At 38.7% G+C, this 18,909-nt stretch overlaps 1 protein-coding gene and 1 long non-coding RNA gene across 3 annotated transcripts in view; one reads left to right on the forward strand and one right to left on the reverse strand.

The window, feature by feature from the left end:
• Positions 1 to 249: 249 nt before the first annotated feature.
• LOC118828724 lies at positions 250 to 15,896 on the reverse strand. Its single transcript, XR_005008963.1, has 4 exons — positions 15,735 to 15,896; positions 14,604 to 14,665; positions 12,014 to 12,105; positions 250 to 2,312 (listed from the first exon to the last, which is right to left on the reverse strand). It is a non-coding gene; the product is annotated as an uncharacterized LOC118828724 (long non-coding RNA).
• A 373-nt stretch (positions 15,897 to 16,269) lies between these two features.
• ARID4A (AT-rich interaction domain 4A) overlaps positions 16,270 to 18,909 on the forward strand; it is an 83,119-nt gene continuing 80,479 nt past the window's right edge. Inside the window, exons 1-2 of one of the 2 annotated variants that reach the window (XM_036734918.1) lie at positions 16,270 to 16,447; positions 17,541 to 17,597. In XM_036734918.1, coding sequence (XP_036590813.1) covers positions 17,592 to 17,597 — 6 coding nt within the window. In that variant the 5' untranslated portion in view covers positions 16,270 to 16,447; positions 17,541 to 17,591. The remainder of the gene's footprint in view (positions 16,448 to 17,540; positions 17,598 to 18,909) is intronic. The other variant, XM_036734919.1, reaches the window with a different exon arrangement.

Genomic DNA, 18,909 nt, shown 5'->3' on the forward strand with positions numbered 1-18,909 from the left:
GGTGTGTGGATTTGGATCGAAAAAAAATATATGTGCACTTGTATAAAAACATTTTTATTTCGATATAAGTTGTTTTCTTTGTAATCTCATGTATTAATGCTTTTAAAACCATTATTCCGATTAGGATCTATAGCTTTCACTGGAGTGCAAAAAGTTTCCTAACAGAGAAAGGCTAGAAGGTTAGATGATCTCTCCGCAAAGTAATTCCAACAAGAATGTACTTCCCCTGAAAAAGCATACACGCAGATGTAGAGAATTCTATTTTATTTCAAAACCAGTATAAAAGACGTGTAACACAAAATTTCCAAATAAAATACAATATACTCTTTATTGTAAAGTTCATAAAGCCAACTGATTTTCATGGGTTTCGATTTTTTTTTTTTTGCCCAACTCACATGTCAACCTGTAGCTATATCAGGATTTAAGAATGAATTTCCATCCAAATCCATTAATCCTTTCCCCCCAAAAATCTGTCAATAAATTTGATGTGATTTACTGTTGAATTATTTATCAACATCTTTCAACTTCACTACTGACTGCAACAGAACTCCTTTTAGCTTTCTGTGTAGTTGCAGGGATTGGAACACTATCTTAATTCTACATCTACAAAATCCCCAAAGCTATTCAAATCAATTTCCTATTTTCAAATTTAATTTTTTTCCCACCAGCTATTCATGCTGAAATAAGTTTTTCTAATGGTTCTAATAAATAAAAAGTAATTTAAAATGCTTCCATCATTTCTGTTCAGTAAAAGATTTAAGCTCATCTGTTGAATGATTTTCAAGTAACATTCCTAGGAAGGGCATTAAATTTATTATGTTTATGAAATTAAAATGAAAAATTGCCTTTACAACTTACCTGAATTAAGTCTTCAACTTGAGATTCGTGCTTTCCAGTACCAACTTTAACTTTTTCCAAAATTCTTATGGTGCACGTTAATTTTTGCACTTTCTAAATTTATTTACAATGCAGTTGAAAGTAATAACTGCTCAAGAATGTAAATTACTGAAGATTTTGCAAGAAATTAATGTAAGGCAACGAATCTGCCAAACCAGAATAAAAAAAGAGAAAAATGCAAGTAAAATGTAGTATGTTTACACCATGTAGCAGTAGCTAGTAAATTACATGCTGCCCTACCCCAATCTTAATTTCAATGTTTTAAAATTATAAATCTGATTTATCAGATTGGTGATAAATAGAATGAATTTTATCCAAAAATATTTTTTAAATCCACTCATTTTATGGGAAATTTTCTAGCAACTTTATTTGCCAGCATTGTATGAGCACCATCATGATCAAAATGCAGTTAAGTTTTACTTTCAAGTACGTATTGTCTACCTTAAATGAATATGGCTTTAATAATAGTGTATTTGAAAATACAAATTCTTTTAAAACAATAAATTCTTTTAAAACATCTGTGCAGTAGCTGACTGAAATGAGCTGACTGAAATCTCTTCAGTGCTTTTCTTTGAAATTCCATTTGTCTCATCAATTATGATACAGATTTTTGTGGGGTTTTTTCCCTAGAATATTATTAACTCTATCTTCACAACGACCCTTGGAAGTAGATGTTATTATTGTCCTTATTTTACAGATGAGGAGATAAACTAAAGGATTTGCCTGGGGTCTTCACACAGCTAGCTAAGTGTATGAGGTGGAATTTAAATTCAGGTCTTCCTGACTCTAGGCCCAGTGTTCTGTGCATTGTGCACTGTGTGTTGTGTTACGTTATGTAGGTAAAACAACTGCCTGTAGCTGTTAGATTTTTTTCTTGTAATTATTCTTTTGCTCCCCGTTACAGGTCTATCACACTTTAGTACATTGTAAATAGTACTAAAAACTTGATAGAATCTTTTCGTAAGTCTTTTATAGTGGGGGCTTTAGAAATAATTGTGTTCCCTAATTTTTTTCCCCTACAGAGAAGCTTGCCTAAATAATTTTGCCTTTTGGAATTGCTAAATATACACTCCGTTCCTTGCATACATGGACATGCTTCCTGCTGTCACTCCTAAATGTTGAACTGTTTAACAAGCCTTACATCTTAATTTACCTTCTTTCATTTCAAGCCTTTATACTTTTCTGAAAAGATAAATGCTCCTTTTTCATGACAACTATCTTTAAGTACAAGATCATCTATTTCTTCCTTTAAAAAACATCATGGTTTTCTTCAATGATTGGTCATTCAACAGATTCAAAATTCTGGTTCTGCTGGCTTTGATGCTCCACCATAATTTCTGTTCTTACAATTTTCTTTTCATGTTTTTCACATTAAGAAAAAAAGCTCACAGTTTTGGCCTTTTAGGGAACAGAATCTGAAAAATAATTTTGTTATGTTAGTAACATTATAAAAACCAAAATTTAACAAAACTTATTAACAAGAACTTCATATAATTTTAGAAATTACAAATTTTAAGCTAAGATACCTTTGTTTTTCAATTTATACCTTTGACACTGTATTATAATTTGCTATTTCTTGCAGAATTTTTATAATTCCATTGCCAACAGTGTCACAAAATCAGAACATAAATACTTGATTAAAAAACCAAGTTGAGTCCAAAGGAAGAACTGCTTTGTTGAAAAATATGTTTCCAAATACTTGAATATTTTCAGTTTCCTGTGCTATTCACAATGTAATGGCAAAATACTCCTATTATGGCCAATTTCAAGCTACCAATGTGGTGTCACTGAATGGCTGGGAAAAGATGCACAGCTGTACACCATTAAGTAGTATTCCAACCATTACATTACATATAGATGAGACACCAAATCTCAAAATCATAAATAGCAAAGTGTAGCAAAATAATCAGAAGTTTTGAGGTTTGAGTATTTATTGCTTTTATTATTTAACTGTAAGTTTATGATAACTTAATGTTTAACAATGTGTTTAACAACTGGCTTGCAAAATTCCTGACAATTTAACACTTGGCTTTAGAGAGCTGCTGTGGGCCAGCTCCAGCACACCCTTGGATGGTATAGGAGGTAAAAGTCAAGAAAAGGCAGATTTTGATGCTCAGTGATCCAAAATACCTTGTAATCTATAGTTGACAGATTAAGATCAGGGAGGATGTGAGAATAGGTTGAGGGAAATCTTTTGTAACAGCATAGGTTAATAAGTGTGTAAATTGAAAAAATAGCACCATGAGAATGAACTGCTTCTCTTTCCTTCTTTTTACCTTCCCTCTCCATACTCCTTATTCTAGGCTAGGCCTGAATCAGGACAAACTAGTCTTTCAGGCTTAGAATAAGAATAAAATGAGATGCTCATAAAACCACTGAATTTATTCAGTAAGGATATAGCATTTGTTCAGTTAGGAATATCTTCAACCCTCCTTTAACATTTGTTATGATGATCTGCCTGACCAGAAGCATATGCAAGACACACCTGAGGAGTCTCTAGTTCTTTGTGCACTGAGTTTTTGAATACAGGTGAACAGGAAGGAAACTAAATCAGTGGTTTGGTGACTTATCCTTCTGGATCAATTAATTCCCAAAGATTATTTCACTGCCTTTTAAGGAAAACATGGCCTATGTGGCAAGGATCTTCAAAAGCTTACAGCCATGTTTCCCAACCAATTTAGTGAGAGGTATTGCTCCTACCATATCTGACTCCTGAATGACAAGGTCCTAAAGCATTCTTAGATGTTGTTCCTACCATCTTCATTCTTATCCTACAGATATGACACTGCTAATACTGGGGAAATCATCTAGTTTCATACTGTCCATTATCCCCTCTCACTTTCCCACTTTAACAGATAAAGAAATGGGCATTCAAGGTCACAAAACTAATCAGTGGCAAAGCTGGGACTGGAACCCTGTATGACTATCTGCATTAAGGGAAAGGGAATGCATTTATTAAGCACCTTACCTATGTGCCAAGCACTGTTCTAATAGTACTGCTAGTGGTCCTCACAACAACCCTGTGTGGTATGTGCTATTATTATCCCTATTTTACAGTTGAGGAAACTGAGGTTAAGTGACTTGCTCAGGGTCACAGTTATTAAGGGTCTGAGGCCAAATTTGAACTCGAATGTTCCTGACTCCAGGCCAGGGCCCTATCCACTCTGCTACTCAGAGTGCAATATTTAGCATAGCCTTAGACATAAATATTTTGGTGTATGCTGGACCTTTTTTTCTCTCTGACTTCCTTGGAGTATATACAAGAAGTTGAATCTCTAGATCAAAGGTTTTAAACATCTTGGTCACCATCTCTGCATAACTCTATATTCCTTTCCCAAATGATTTGACAAGTTCACAGCTCTAATAGTGTATATTATTAGTGTACCCATCTTTCCATAACCCTGCCAATGATGACCATTCCCATCTTTTGTCATCACTGAGGTAAAAACCTCATCTCAGAATTGTTCTGCTTTACATTTTCTTTTACAGGTTTTTCTCCCCCCCCCCCTTTTTTTTTACTGCTTTTTTACTGTAATTACTGCTAGTAATTACAATTCTTGAGAATCCTTTGTTCACATCCTTTGACTATATTTTAACCACCAGGCAATGGGTTTTGGTGTTATATATTTGTGTTGGTATTAATATGTTCCCTATCTTGAATATCAGACAAAAGTGACATGTATGTCTGAAAATGTTTGCATCATTAAGTGATTCTGTTGTTTAAAATATAATGTATACATAATCTTTTAGAATTTATATACTTTTATATAGTTTTATATCTATATACCTTTATTATCTATATACTTTTAAAATTTGGAAATATAATTTTCCAACCAACCTGTTTAAAAATTCCATTGAGTTTTGAAACCTATGTGTTAAAAGTACAAAAATATTTCATCTTCTGATTAGTTTGCAAAAATAAGTGGTTCACATCAAGAAATACAGAAATTTGCTAGCTGAATTAAAAAAAAACTTTTTGCATAATTGATGTGACTTAAAAAATAAAAGAGCATCATGCTTTTTAATGAATACAGCCAGCAATATACCTCTTCTATTTTAAACTATCTTTGTGAGGAATCCTTTCCATCTATGAAAGCCATTAAAATCTAATATCTAAATATACCATTAATAGGACTGGTCTTGGAATCAGCAGGGAATCAGAAAGACTCATCTTCATGAATTCAAACCTGGCCTCAGACCTTAGGCAGGTCACTTAATCCTGTCTGCCTCAGTTCCTCATCTGTAAAATTGGGTTGGAGAAGGAAATGGCAAACTGCTCCAGTCCAGTATGTTTGCCAAGAAAACCTCAAAATAGGGTCGCAGAGAGTCCAGATTGAACAACAACAATAGGATTAATGTATGCAACCTCATTTGTAAATACATATATATTTGGGGATGCACTCAAAATTATTTCTTGATTGGGTGTGCACAATAAAAAATGTTTGGAGAACACTGATCTAATGACTAATATTAGGGTTTTCAGCAGAAAGAGCAATGGCAGAGCTGGTGCCTCTTATGAAGAGACAGTTGAAGACCAGTTGAAACCTGAAGCCAGAAGCAGAGAGAGTTTTCCCCAGAGGGGTGTCAAACTTGGTACTTATAGTGGGAGCAGAAGAGGACAGTTAAGTAGTTATCATGTACAGTCAGCTGGGAGCAAGATCTGACAGACTGCCAAGGACTAGACTCCTGGCAGAAACTTCAAGACAAATAGGTAACACAAAAGGGGAGTGAAGTGACATCACCAAAAAATATCAGTGGCCTTCCACCCTAAAAAGCCTGTCTTTGACAGGTTAACATTTTACAGCAGTAGGATGAAGACCTCACCTCTTAAAGAATGAAACTCAACTTAATTCCATTTTTCTGTTTGTCAGAAGGCAGTGGGATCCTGGGCATCAAGGCAAATGGATAGCTATTCTGCACAGAGTAAAGAGAGGTAAGCCCTAGCTACATGTGCTTTCTTCATGTGTATCCCAGTCATGTGTCCCCTGGGTATACACCTTTCCATGAGTGTCCTTTGGATGTGTACACTCTTCCTACTGACCTACTGATAATGGGTATTCTGGGTATGGGTGTATGTATGTATGTATGTATGTGTGTGCGCGCGCGTGTGTGTGTTTGTGAGGGGAATGTCTTATTGTTATTTTACATTCTGTGTTATATAAAAAGCTCCTACATGTAATGTGCCCACATGTCAAAGTGGAGTATTTATATATAACAACAGTACTGGGTTTAATTAAAAATAGATAGGCTCATTGGTTTTTTACTAGAAGATGATGATTCATATGCTTTCTCTCTACCATGAGGATTCAGGGCTTCCCCTTTTTCAACCTCAGCTTCTAATAAATGATAAAAATATCTCCTCTTTTTAAGATCAAAAACTTCTTTCTCAATCTTTCCCTGGACACTGTCACATTAATAATGTCATTCAGTGTAGATACTCACCATTTTTTAAAGCAAGTAATAAATGAAAAAGTATAATAGTAAAAAGATGGTAAAAAGATAACAAGAAACAAAAGCTTGGGCTCTACTGGTAAGCAGATAGGGAAGTAAAAATTGCGTCTCCCTTTTCTGGGCAAGAGGAAAACGAAAATAAAGCATTTGGTGATCAAAATAGGGTTAAAGGATTATGAATTATGCTTCCTTTAATAGACAGGAAGGAACTACTGCTACTCAATCTTACCCAACATACTCCCATAAGCTCTCGAAAGTCTCAGGCTTAGTTTCTCAGCTCTGATTACCATAAGCAATTAACAGCAATTTCCAGCAGTCGTGAGAAGCAGGGTCAGGAAGCATCACTCTGACCCCTCTCTATACAATCCAACTCCTATTAATGATTGGCCAAGATAGATGCCTTGTGTCTTCCTTTTCTCCATAATCCTCTTCCAATGCCAAGTTTAAACATCTCAAGTCCTGTGAACTCTGGGTAAAATCTACTAAGGTCGTCATGGTTACTCTTCCTGAACCTCATATTTCCTCGACAACACCTCCAGGAAGTAAAGGGTTACAATTAAATATCTTTATTTCTAATTGTCTTCTGGCTGCTTAGTAAAAATTAAAAACATAGGTGGGGGCTCTTAGCTATGGTTTTGATGAGAGCTAGACCCACGGAGTGCCTTAAGTCTTGGGTAGCCCTGTTTGGGGACTGATCTAAGTTGCAGGGTATTCCCAGGTGCCCTAAGATATTCAAGAGACCACCTGCTGATGATTTAAAAAAAAATAGAATTGAGGCTTATCTATGATCTCATCACTAAAGCAAAAGACTCCTTGTTCCCTTCTGCTTCCACACAAAGCCTCTCAAACTGCTTATGGCCCCTTTGTGACCTTTTTCTTTCCATTTCAAGGCTATCCTAGATTTTCATTTTAACCTAATTTCAACTATCTAAAAATGGATGAGGGTGTCAGAGTATGATTTGTTCCAGGCCTGTATCCCAGTAGGGCAAGGCTTCTTAATATTTTGTATGTGTGTGCGCGCATGCGTGCGATGGAACCCTGTGGCAGTCTGGTGAAGCTTATGGACCCTTTTCAGAATAATGTGCTATTTGTCAGTTAGAGACTAATGAAAATTAAGATGTAGGTTTTTTTGCATCCAAGTTTGAAGACCTTCCAAAATCAATTCACAGACCCTTTGGGGGGTCCATACATCTCAGTTTAAGAACTGCTTTAGAGGATGGCACTAATGTTTTTCCCCTCTAGGTGCAAAGGAAAATAAAAAACTTGTTGCAGAGAACTAGCACATAAAAACGATTTTCTAAATTGATATGAAGACTGGTGTCAGGGGAAAGCCATTTCCTCCAGAAACAAGGATCCAATCCTAAAGTACTCTGTGCAGAAAAGCTATCCATTGCCTTGACACCCAGGATCCCACTGCCTTCTGACAAACAGAAAAATGGAATTAAGTTGAGTTTCATTCTTTAAGAGGTGAGTCTTCATCCCACTGATGTAAAATGGCTAGTTAACCTGTCAAGGACTACTGCAATCTCTTCTGCTTTTTAGGGTGGAAGATATAGTTGTAAAGTCACAGTCTCCTAAGAAGACCTTAAAAGACTTAGGCTGTATCAACTGATTTCAGTGCAATTTTTTAAATCCATAAGGAAAAGAAAATAGTATGATAAAAATTTATTGCAAAGTAAAATTATAATATCTGCTGGTAATTATATATATTTAAAGTGCATTTGCAGTTAGAAGAAAATATTTATGAAATCTATTTTCTTGTAATTGCTCCTTTAGGGAGCAGCACATTTTTACACACTTTTTTTTGGTAAATGAAGTATACATCTTTGGTCCTTTTTGGCACTTTGGAGTGTCCCAAGTGTCAGAGCATCTGCCTTCAACTATCGTTACTGTAATTTTTCATTTGCCACTTGGACAATATCTCCAGTAAGTTCTTCACTTTTTGGAGATATTCTTGATAGCTGTTTGAATTCAGAAACGTTTTTTTAGAGTCAGTTGTTGATAATGGCCATTCTACAATAATGTAAAAAATACACACAGGACATCTCCTACTTGTTTCACTTAGTAATAAGACTTTGCCAGTTGGTCGAGAACATAATAGTATCTGGCTTTTGCTTAGGGTCTTCTCTGCTGAAATCAGCTGGACGGAGGTACTCTTAAAGAAGTTATAGATCTGGATCGATTGGTTACACTGTAGATTTTAAAATCAAAGTTTCATGCAATGGCTTAAATGTTTTTGTTACTTCTGGAAGTTCTCTACTGTTGCAACAAAGTGCCAACTATGTAGCACCCTTGGCTTTGCAGTCTCAAGCAAAGATCAAGGGACATAAAAAAAATTGCCACAGGTTACATTGTAGCCTTTATTATTAGTGGTTTCATGAGTTTTGAAACTCTAGCTGTATCTACACTGGTATCATTGTTTCTTTCCCCAAACATGGAAATCCACTATATAACTATTTGTTTCCATTGTCTACTGCCAACCAAAATTTCCAGAAAAATGTGTCTGGTTTTAATAAATTTACAGCATGCCTTGCAACAGCTCATCAACTGTTATTTATACATTAGGAATAAATGTCTTCCAACACTTTTCAAAAAAAAAAGAATTCCTCAGTAAGGATGCTAGATAAAACTTGTTCAGGGACAAGAAGTGGTTTCCTTTCAGTTTTCATGTAAAACTGAAGGTTTGTTATCATATTTAGGAATCAATTATATGGCATAGTTTTATTCAACGAAGTCCAGCCCAGAAGCTATTCCACATAGTTTTTATAGGTAGAGTTCTTCCACTGATAGCACCACGAGAGACAATAAGACCAATGGACTTTTCTAATTCATCTAATCCAACAAACCTGTTAGCATTTCCTCTTATGCATTGGACTCTCAGTATTGGTATATTTCTGAATGTTTTAAGCAGTGGCTCATTTAATAAATTCAAAAAGAAAGAGGGCTTTTCTTGATGACATGGGTTGACACGGGACATGATATAGTCAGATCTAAGTCTAATATTTAGCTGCTGCAAACATCTTCTCTTATTGCTTGAGATGGAGCAGGCCAGTGTCAAGAAAAACCATCTTTAAACATTTTAAACATTGTGGTGCTTCATCTCTTTTAGTCATGAACTTGGGTCTAATGAGAACTGCATCACTGGTTACCATTTGGATTGTCAGCTGTAGAAGGAACTTCACTGGAGGACTCATCCTTGCTGGAATCAGATGAGAGATGCTCTTAACCTGCCTTACACATTGCAATTGTAGCACTTATATCTAACTCACTACCTGAAAGTTCACCATCAGATGAGCCAGACGAGATATTTCTCATCATTTCTAAAATCTGCTCATCAGAGTCTCATGGACATTTTATTGATAAAGATGCAAACAAAATTAATAGTTATTATGACAACCAAACTATACATTCTGAAAATCTGACAAGCCAGAATAAAAAAAAAATGGTGTTTAGTGTGGAAACTACATGCAAACATTTTTACTCTATAAATATATTATTCACAAGGTTTATAAATATTTGACAAATTCAACTGATACTTTAAGGGACAAAGAAACGACCCAATATAAATGAATGTAGGAGCATTTCCTCTTACTTAAAACAAAAATAAAGTGTTCAAGCATAGTGTACATCATTTGACACATCTGGTCCTTACAGAACTACATGCTTATTTTCTTGGGATACCTGAAAAGTCTTTAGGATGCTAAGGAATTTTGCCTCTGCCTCCTGGTTTCTTTCAAATCTCAGCTAAAATCTCACCTTTTGCAGGAAGTCATGCCCAATCTCTCTTAATTCTAGAGACTTCCCTCTGTTGATTATTTCCAGTTTATTCTGTATATAACTTATCTGTACAGTTATTTGCCTAATGGCTCCCCCATTAGATTATGAGCTTCTCAAGGGCACACAAATACATAGAAGTTATGAAGTGTAAAGTATAAATATCTAAGTCTTTTTAGAGTTTCAAATGTCTAAAAACATTTTTGTACCAACTGACATGACTGGTACATTTCTAGTCTTAAGTTATATCATTATGGACCAGTCTCTTAATCTATCTGGACCTTTATCTCTATCTGTAAAATGTATGGGTTTGGCAGTAGGGGTGAATCTTAGGTTAGATTAGACCTTTAAGGTCCTTCTGAGGTCTGAAACCATACTTGCATGATTCTATGTAAAAACCACTTTCACAACAACTATCACAACCATACAGATGAAACCCACATTTTAATTTTTAGCCCTGACTTCTATCCTTAGCTCTGGCCATACATTTTCAATTGCTTGAATATTTTGGCTAAGATGCTCAACATCACCTCAAGCTAAATGTGTCAAAAAGAGAAGTCATCTTTATCACCAAACTAACCCCAAACTCAGGTGCACTACGTAGCAATCTCCTACTCCTCCATTTCACAGTTCCTGAAGAGCAAGACATCCACCTACTCCTTTATATATTCCCTTTCTAGTTTGTCTTTTCCTTTTCCCGTGTCATCACCCTAGGTCAAAACCTTATTAATTTATGTCTAGACTATAACGCTTATGGACTAGTCAGCCTTCAATCTCCCCTTCTTCACAAACTTTCAATCCTGGATACACAACGAATGTTCCAACAACATATTTTATTCCTATCACACATGCTACACAATGCAAAACAAAACATTACCTGTCAATGGCTTCCCATAGCTTAAAGAACAAGCCAATCTGGCCCCAAAGTACATTTCTAGGCCCATTGTCTATTTGCTTCCCAAACTCAACTGATTTACTTACTCTCTGCCAAACATACCTTAATCTTTCTCCTAAATTTTTGCTCATTTTATTCCACCAGAATGCTTTCCACCTTGCCAATCCAAATCCCAATCCTTTCAAGATCAACTTTTTTTTTTTATTTTTTGCACAGGGGAAAGGCAGGGCAATTGGGGTTAAGTGACTTGCCCAAGGTCATACAGCTAGTTAAGCGTGTCAAGTGTCTGAAGCCATATTTGAACTCAGGTCCCCCTGACTCCAGGGCTGGTGTTCTACTCACTGTACCACCTAGCTGCCCCAAGATCAACTTCTGATCCCACTCTTTATAAAGCTTTTCCTGCCAAATCCTTCTGACTCCCCTGTTATGTGACAATTACTACCTTGCAATACTGCTCCCATTGTTATCTTAATTTTTTTTCCTGTTAAACAACAGGAATTTTAAAGCACAATTTATATCCCATCTTCCCAGCTATATCACAGGCTCTTTGAGGACAGAAATTCTCTTTTATTTCTTTGTATTCTCCAGAATACCTGGCATAGAGCTTTGCATATCAAAGCATTGAGATATTTTAAATGCTCTAACATTATCAATTTGCTAGAAATATTATTTACTCACTCCACAATCTGAAATGTATTTTTATTTAGGCTTGGTTTATGAATTCAAAAGTGAAAACTGCAGCAATAGGGATCTGGTTAGAAATTAACCTGTTATTAATCTTCTTTAGAGATAAATGATTCACTGGGAATTTTTTAGATCCACAGAGCTTTCAAATCTACTTCTCAACATCATTTGAAATGTTTACTGAAACTACCATACAGTTTAGAGAGTAGTATTTCTTATCTAACTTTGTTATATGTAGTAGCATTGCCGTACAATATTAAAAATTAAAACTTATTTAATTTTTTTTTTTGCATCATTCTAAAAATCACGTACCAGAAATATTCCAAGAAACAGTAAGAAAACAGATGCAGACCTAAGGGTTAAAAGCCTTTGATGATTTTCCCCCACAAAACATCAGGAAAAATCTGAAAGACAAAGAATTAAAAATAGTGATGCTGTCTGGTCTATCTCATCATGAAGTATAAAAATCATTCTACAAGAATCAGCTTATTCATAACACTCAATCTACTTCTGTTAATAGTGTGTGGAGGCTGAGGAGTCAGAAAACCTCAGCTCAAATACTACCTCTGATGCTTACTATCTGTATGACCTTGGACAAGTCACAACCTTCCCTAGTCTTCATCTTTAAAATGAAGAGGTTGGTTTAGATGACCTCTGAGTCCTAACTGTATGAGTCTATGAACAACATCATCTACTATAGCCTCAGGACGATGTTTGTATCCTCATACAAATCATAAATCTGCTTCATCAGGATACTTCAGAACTTTTTAAAGAGAGAATGAAACCAATGTATAACATAAGTGGAACCCAACAGATTATTCACATTTTCTCAAAAAAGATCTTTTAAAATTTATTTATGCAAATAAAAAGAAAAAAACTTCACTGATTCAGGCTATTTTTGTTTTTCCTAAATAGCCCCCAAAATGTCATTTCACAAGCGCCCAAATTTTTCACTATGTATTCTGAAGAAAGAAGAAATGTTCTGGTTTTAGTTTGATAAAGATAACAAAAGTGGTAGAGGCTATTTGCAGAAGGAAAAAGGAAACCATGTACCTCCAGTGAATTCCAATCCTAATTAAACAAGAATATGTCAAGCATCAATAGATCCCCTAAAAGAGGCAGAAGAAAATTCTCATCTTACTAAAAAGATTCACAAAAGGCTGAAGTCTGGGATCTTCAGACTGGGTACATACCTAATTTTATTATATCCCATGACATGTTATAGCTATCTATGCAGAATCTAATTCTTACGTATAGAACACTTTTAGAATTACAAAGCACTTTCCTCACAAAAAAAAAAAAACCACCACAAGGCATAGTACAAGTATTATATCCCCATTTTACTAAGAAACACAGCTTCAGAGGGATTAAATAACTTATTTTCCCAACATCTAGCAGTACCTAACAACTCGTTAGGCACTTAAATGCTTGAGTGGGATCACACAGCTAGAGAGTATCAAAGATAACACTAGAATTCAGTCACCTCCAAGACCACTACACACCGAAAATGACAACAATATTTTATAGCACTATTTTAAAAAATGAATTTTAGACTTCTTTGCTAAATTCTAATGCTAAAAATGTCAATACCACTTATGACATCACAACTGATTTTGGTGGACAAGACTACAACCTAATAAAAGCACAAATTACGTAGAAAAGTTTCCTGATGGTGAGTAGTACATAACACAAGCAATGTGACCGATAGGGATACATTTTAAGTATATATTTTTTGGACCAGAGGCAAAAATGGAGTTTCGATGTTTTACAATATAAACTCCTACTTCATGAGAAAAGTTAAGAGACATTTACGTGATCAAATCTTATAATCAACTTAGTAGTACTCAACACATTGCACATAGAGAGCACAGTTAACTGTACAATGAATGAACAAGACCGGGGTTGGGGAGGAGGGGGGTGTAGGGGAGATGGAAGATGTCAGTTGTAGTTCCCTAATCACACTTTCCTCAAGCTAATATTAATAGTTTGCTAATCCTCAACATTCACTGTCCACTGGCAGGGGCAGACAAAAAGGATATTGATAGTTAAGAAGATTACTGATTTTAATTATTCGCGTTAATAACTTACAATGCAAATAAGCTATGCAAAGAAAACAGGGCTACAAATAGTTGGGAAGAAGTAAAACATTTCTGCTCCTGTGATTATGATTTTGCTTTCATTGGGGAAAAATCCCTTAAAAGACATATTAAAAATGATTCCATCATATTAAAATGTCACATACTATAAAACACATGAAAGCCCCAAATGGAAGCTACACAGTAAAGAGAATCATCATTTTCCAAAGCACCAAGGCTCAAAATCTGTTGTAGTCTGCCTGTTCTTCCTTCAAATGTCTCTCTCCCAGATCCCCTTTTCATTACTTGATCCATGCCTTATGTCTAGAGTACTGCAATAGTTTCCTAACTTGTCACCCAGTTTTCAGACTCCAATACCTCTGAAACATCTTTCTAGATGCCAATGGATCAATCTTCCTGAAGTGCCATCTTGAGAATGGTACTTTAAAACACTTTTAACCCTCTGTTTAAGGTTTTGAATTGAAATTCAAAGGTTCTCTATTATTTGGCTTCTGTCCTACCTTTCCAACTTCACCTCCCACTACTTTCTCTAAACAAAGCCTCAGTCAAACCAGTCTACTTGAAGCTCTCCAAACTCATTTTAGGCTTCCTTTTGCTATATTTACTGCATCCAATACTCCATACCCCAAAACAACCTTACCTTTACCTATTAAACAAAAGCACAGCACCCATTCTCACCCTTCTTTCAACAATACATCACAATCTACCTCAAAAGACTTCTGACTAGGCATGAAAATTCATTGCTAGGTCTTTTCTCCACCCTCTCCCCTCATTCTAAACATTTTCAGGATTATATGAGGACTCACCTCTGCAACAGCGTTGAATCACTTTCTGAAGTTCACTCGATCTACAGATCCTTACAGTGAAACTGCAAAATAATTGAAATAAATTATTAAAGCACTTATATCTCACTAAATTTGACTCTCCTAAAATAGTTTAAAGCCAACTAGGGATATTGTGAGAAATGAACAGTATGTGACCTCTTAGAACCCAAAGCTTTTTTAATTTTAGTCAATACAGTTTAACATATACCATAGTCTCTTTACATTAAAATGCTACTCAATTAGGGAACAATACACACTTCATCCAGAACATGAACAGTTCGAACAAGTTTTTTTCCTAATTAAAATTCAAAATCCAGTTGCTGTGCTCCTCTCCAACCCAATCTCATGTCCGTCATTACTCAACGTTTTAAAAACAACTACTATCGTCCAGTTAATGTTCTACTAAGTTTAAACCAAAGTGATTTAAAATGTTTTAAGAGAGCCGTTACATAACTGCTGAATCAATGGTGACCGTACCTCTGGGAGAATGGTTATTGGAGGACTGTTGGAGATACATTCCTATCAAATACAATCTCCATTTAAAAAGCGAATTACAGTTTGACACAGTGTGACCTTGGGCGAGCAACTATCACGGCAAAGTAGGAAGGAGAATTCCTGATTCTTGACACCCAGGGTCTTCTTCGGATTCCCCAGGTTCGACAATTGGGTCGAAACGCCCTGTTCTAGGCAGGAGACCGTGGCAAAAATAACTTCTTTAAGTTTAAAGAAGTCACACCTGGACTTCCCTGAACGAGAATCAGGGGCGCAAGCGAAGCTCACAGCCGGGTGTGGAGAGTGGAGCGCCAGGGTCGAGCACACACCTTCTTTACCCACATATGAGAAGGGATGACCCATCTAGGGGAGAGGTAGTAAACTCCACCCCCTCTTCTCCGGCGGGAGAGAAAGCCTTGGTCCTCCTCCCACCCCGCCTCCATCCCCCCAGTGAGGAACTTACTCGGTCGCGGCTGCCGCGAGGCCCCCTCACTTCCGGTGTTGGTGCCGCTATTGCTGCGCCATCCCCCCGCACCCCCCCCCCCAGTCAGGCAACCGCAGCCTTCAGTTGACCTTTGTGGATGGAACCCCAATTTGTTCAGTCACTCACTGTGCTCTCACCCGGGACGGAAGGTGAACGTCCAGTCCATGAGAACGAATCAACCAGGTAAAGACTCAGCTCCCCTCTTCGAGAGGCTTAAAATGGGAAAGAGCTACCGCCACTGCTGCCGAGACAAAATGGCGCCGAGAACAGGATCTAGCGCAGGCGCCTTGTATAGTCCCTGCCCCGCCCCCGGTGCAAGCCTCTCTCCGCAGCTATGAGTTCCGTTTCCATGGGACACCCAGTGCCAATCCCCGCTCCGGGCCGTTCTTCCTGACCCCCGAGTTCACCAATCAGTGTTCACTCAAGCACATCCGGAGTCATCATCACCAATCATTTCTCAGGATCTACTGACTCAATTCCCAACTCCTCCAATAATGTTTGACTCTTCGCGTAACCAATGATAAGTGGGAGAATTTCTACCTGCTGCTTTTCTTACCAATCGGTGCACTCAAGGCGTTACATCCAATGGGGACGGCAGGTAGCGAGCTCCAATGAAGAGCGTGGACGGGTGCTCCATCGTCATGAGAGGCCAATAGGAGTTCGTGTAGGAGCGAGTCTGCTCAACAGCTTGTTATTTGGTGGATTGTGGCAGTAAATCGGGACGAGCGGGGGACTGGGCGCAGGAACTGCCGCGGCGGCCAGGAGTGGTGCTGCCCGGACGGGGGCCCGCTAGGGTCAGTGTGCCTGGGGGGGGATCGAGAGCTGACAGCGCGTACTTGAGCCGCAGTTGGTAGGTGGGGAGAAGAGGAGTGGGGCTATTGAATGGGCGAAGCGGCAGTAGCAGCTGGTGCTGCTGCCCGGAGTCCCGGTGCACTTAGAGGTTTGGAGGTGGGGGTGGGGGCGGCGGAGGAGAAGCCTCAGCAGGGGGAACCGCTGCTGCCGATTTTCTTTTTTTCTTCCCTCCTCCCACCCCTTCTCCGGTTCCCGGGGTAAAATGGCTGTGGAGGTGGCCGCCCCGCTAAGTTTGCTCGGGCGGAGTGAGGAGCGGGGCTGTTCCCGGGAGAGGGGTCCCAACTCTGCGGCGCTTCTCTCTCGAATGGGTTCGGGGGCTGGACCAGAGGGATCGAGGTGGGGGCCCGGACGACCGGCGCCTCTCGGAGCGGCACAAAAAAAGTTGAGGCGGGTGAAGGGAGGAGGCAGTGGCTGCCACTGTGCGGTTCTCCTCCCCTCCCACACCCTGTCCCGGCTGCCTCCCTTCCTCTTCTCCACCCCCTCACTCCCCCCCACCCCCTCCTCCTCCTCCTTTCCCCCTTTCTCGGGCCGAGGGCGGCTGTTGCCCCTCTGGGACCCCGAGCCTCTTCTCCTGCCTGACATGGTGCAGAGCTGGTGGAGGCAGAGCAATGGCGCCGTGACACACCGCCGCCGCTGCCGCCGCCACCGCGGGCACCGGGGGGGAGGGGACGGGAGGGGAGGGAGGGGGGAGCGGCCGAGGAGCGGGCGGGGGGGGGTGCAGAGGCGGGAGAGGGCGAGCGGAGGGAGACACGGACCGCCCCGGAGACTGCCCCTCCGGAGGAGCCCGAGAAACAGAAAGTGCTGCCCTGCCTGCCCCCCTCCAGCACCGGTGGCACTCGGAGGAAGCCCCGACTTCACTTTCCCCCGGTGGAAGTGGATAGAGGGCGGAGGCAGGGAAGTCCGCCGAGGGGCGGCATGAAAACTGGTTTGGGGGCTCCTCCCGCCCCCCCCTCTTCCTTGGGCCTCTGCTTTTCCTCCCGGACCTGGGACAGCGAGGGCTGTGCCCCTCCCCGCGGGGCTTGTTTACTCGGACGGCTTCTCGGGCTGTTGTTGGTTAACTGCACTTCTCTCTTCCTCCCTCACTCATCCAGCGCTGCGGAAGACTTCGCTTTGAGCTGGAACCTCTTAGATCGCCCCCCAAAATGAAGGTAAACGGGATAAGCGTGGCCCTCCCCTCTGGAGAGGGGCCTTTGGGGTCATCCTTGCCCCTCCCCGTTCTTGAGCTTTCGATAGTGGGACTTCTGTTCGGAGAATTTAAAAAAGATATATTTATATGCATATGTGTATATGTATTTATGTATATGTGTAAACTTTATTCCTTTGTCAGTCGTTGAGGGGTCGGGGGGAAAATAGCACCTATTGAACGGTCTGGAAGCGATCAGTGTGTATGAAGTGCACGATCCTTCTCGACACCTTCTAAGGCCCTAGAATTCTAACTCCATACAGAAGAGATCTGACTCTGAGCTGTTGTTCTTTGGGAGAGTATTTTTCTTTTAACGCTAAAGACCCAGCATTTGCAGAAGTAAAGCTTTTGCCCTGTCTTTGAGTTTCAGGGGATTTTTGTTTGTCCGTTTCCCCAAAGAGCAAGGAATGTATGTGGAGATGGAATGGGATGGAGGGAGCCTAGTGGAGAGAGGTTTCAATTTTTCTAGGATTTTAGAAATAACATCATTCAACAAATCTATGAGGTTGGATTAAAACAATGCTTGATGCTCAGTCCATATAATAAATGTTATTAAACTCTTCTTAATGAAAAAGATTTTTCCAAGATAATTCCAACAAAGAACATTTCAAAGGATAATAGGAAAGAAATGGCATTTTATAGTGAGATAGTTTAAAATGTTCTTGATTACACTTCTTTGCCAAAGCAGTTCTAAAATTTTACCAATTTATATGCTCTTAAAATTAGTTAATTTATCAAACTCATGATTGATTTATTGCTTTATTCATTTATTAAACCTTACCTTCCTAAATGCTTGATGCTTGCTGTGATTTTTATCAGGAAGAAAAGTGACAGCAGGTTTTGAAAAATGCTCCAGATATTTCAGAGTTTAAAACTTTAGGAAGGTAAACATAATTTAATAAATGAATAAAGTGACACTTTAAAAATTTGAATGTTGTTTGGACCAGCTAATTGGGAAAATAAATTATTTTCATACCTACAGTATACTACAACTATTTTAAAATGCGTGTGCATATAGATAGCTCTGTGAATAAGTGCTGAGCTTTCATAAAATATTTGTGTATAAAGGAGACAGCAAAAGCATGTTCACATCAGGGTTAGAGTTTATAGTAAAATGAAGTATCTATTTCTTTTTTTTTTTTGTGTTGCCACTTCAGCGTGTTGAAATTAGATATTTCCAGAGGAAGCTTCTTTTTTTACACCAACAATATTAATGCAAAAAATTTAGTGTTACAAGTGTAAGAGCATGAGTTTACTTCTCTGTTATCAGCTGTTCT

Source organism: Trichosurus vulpecula, chromosome 8 (genome assembly GCF_011100635.1).
Source record: "Trichosurus vulpecula isolate mTriVul1 chromosome 8, mTriVul1.pri, whole genome shotgun sequence".
Classification (NCBI taxonomy): Eukaryota; Metazoa; Chordata; class Mammalia; order Diprotodontia; family Phalangeridae; genus Trichosurus; species Trichosurus vulpecula.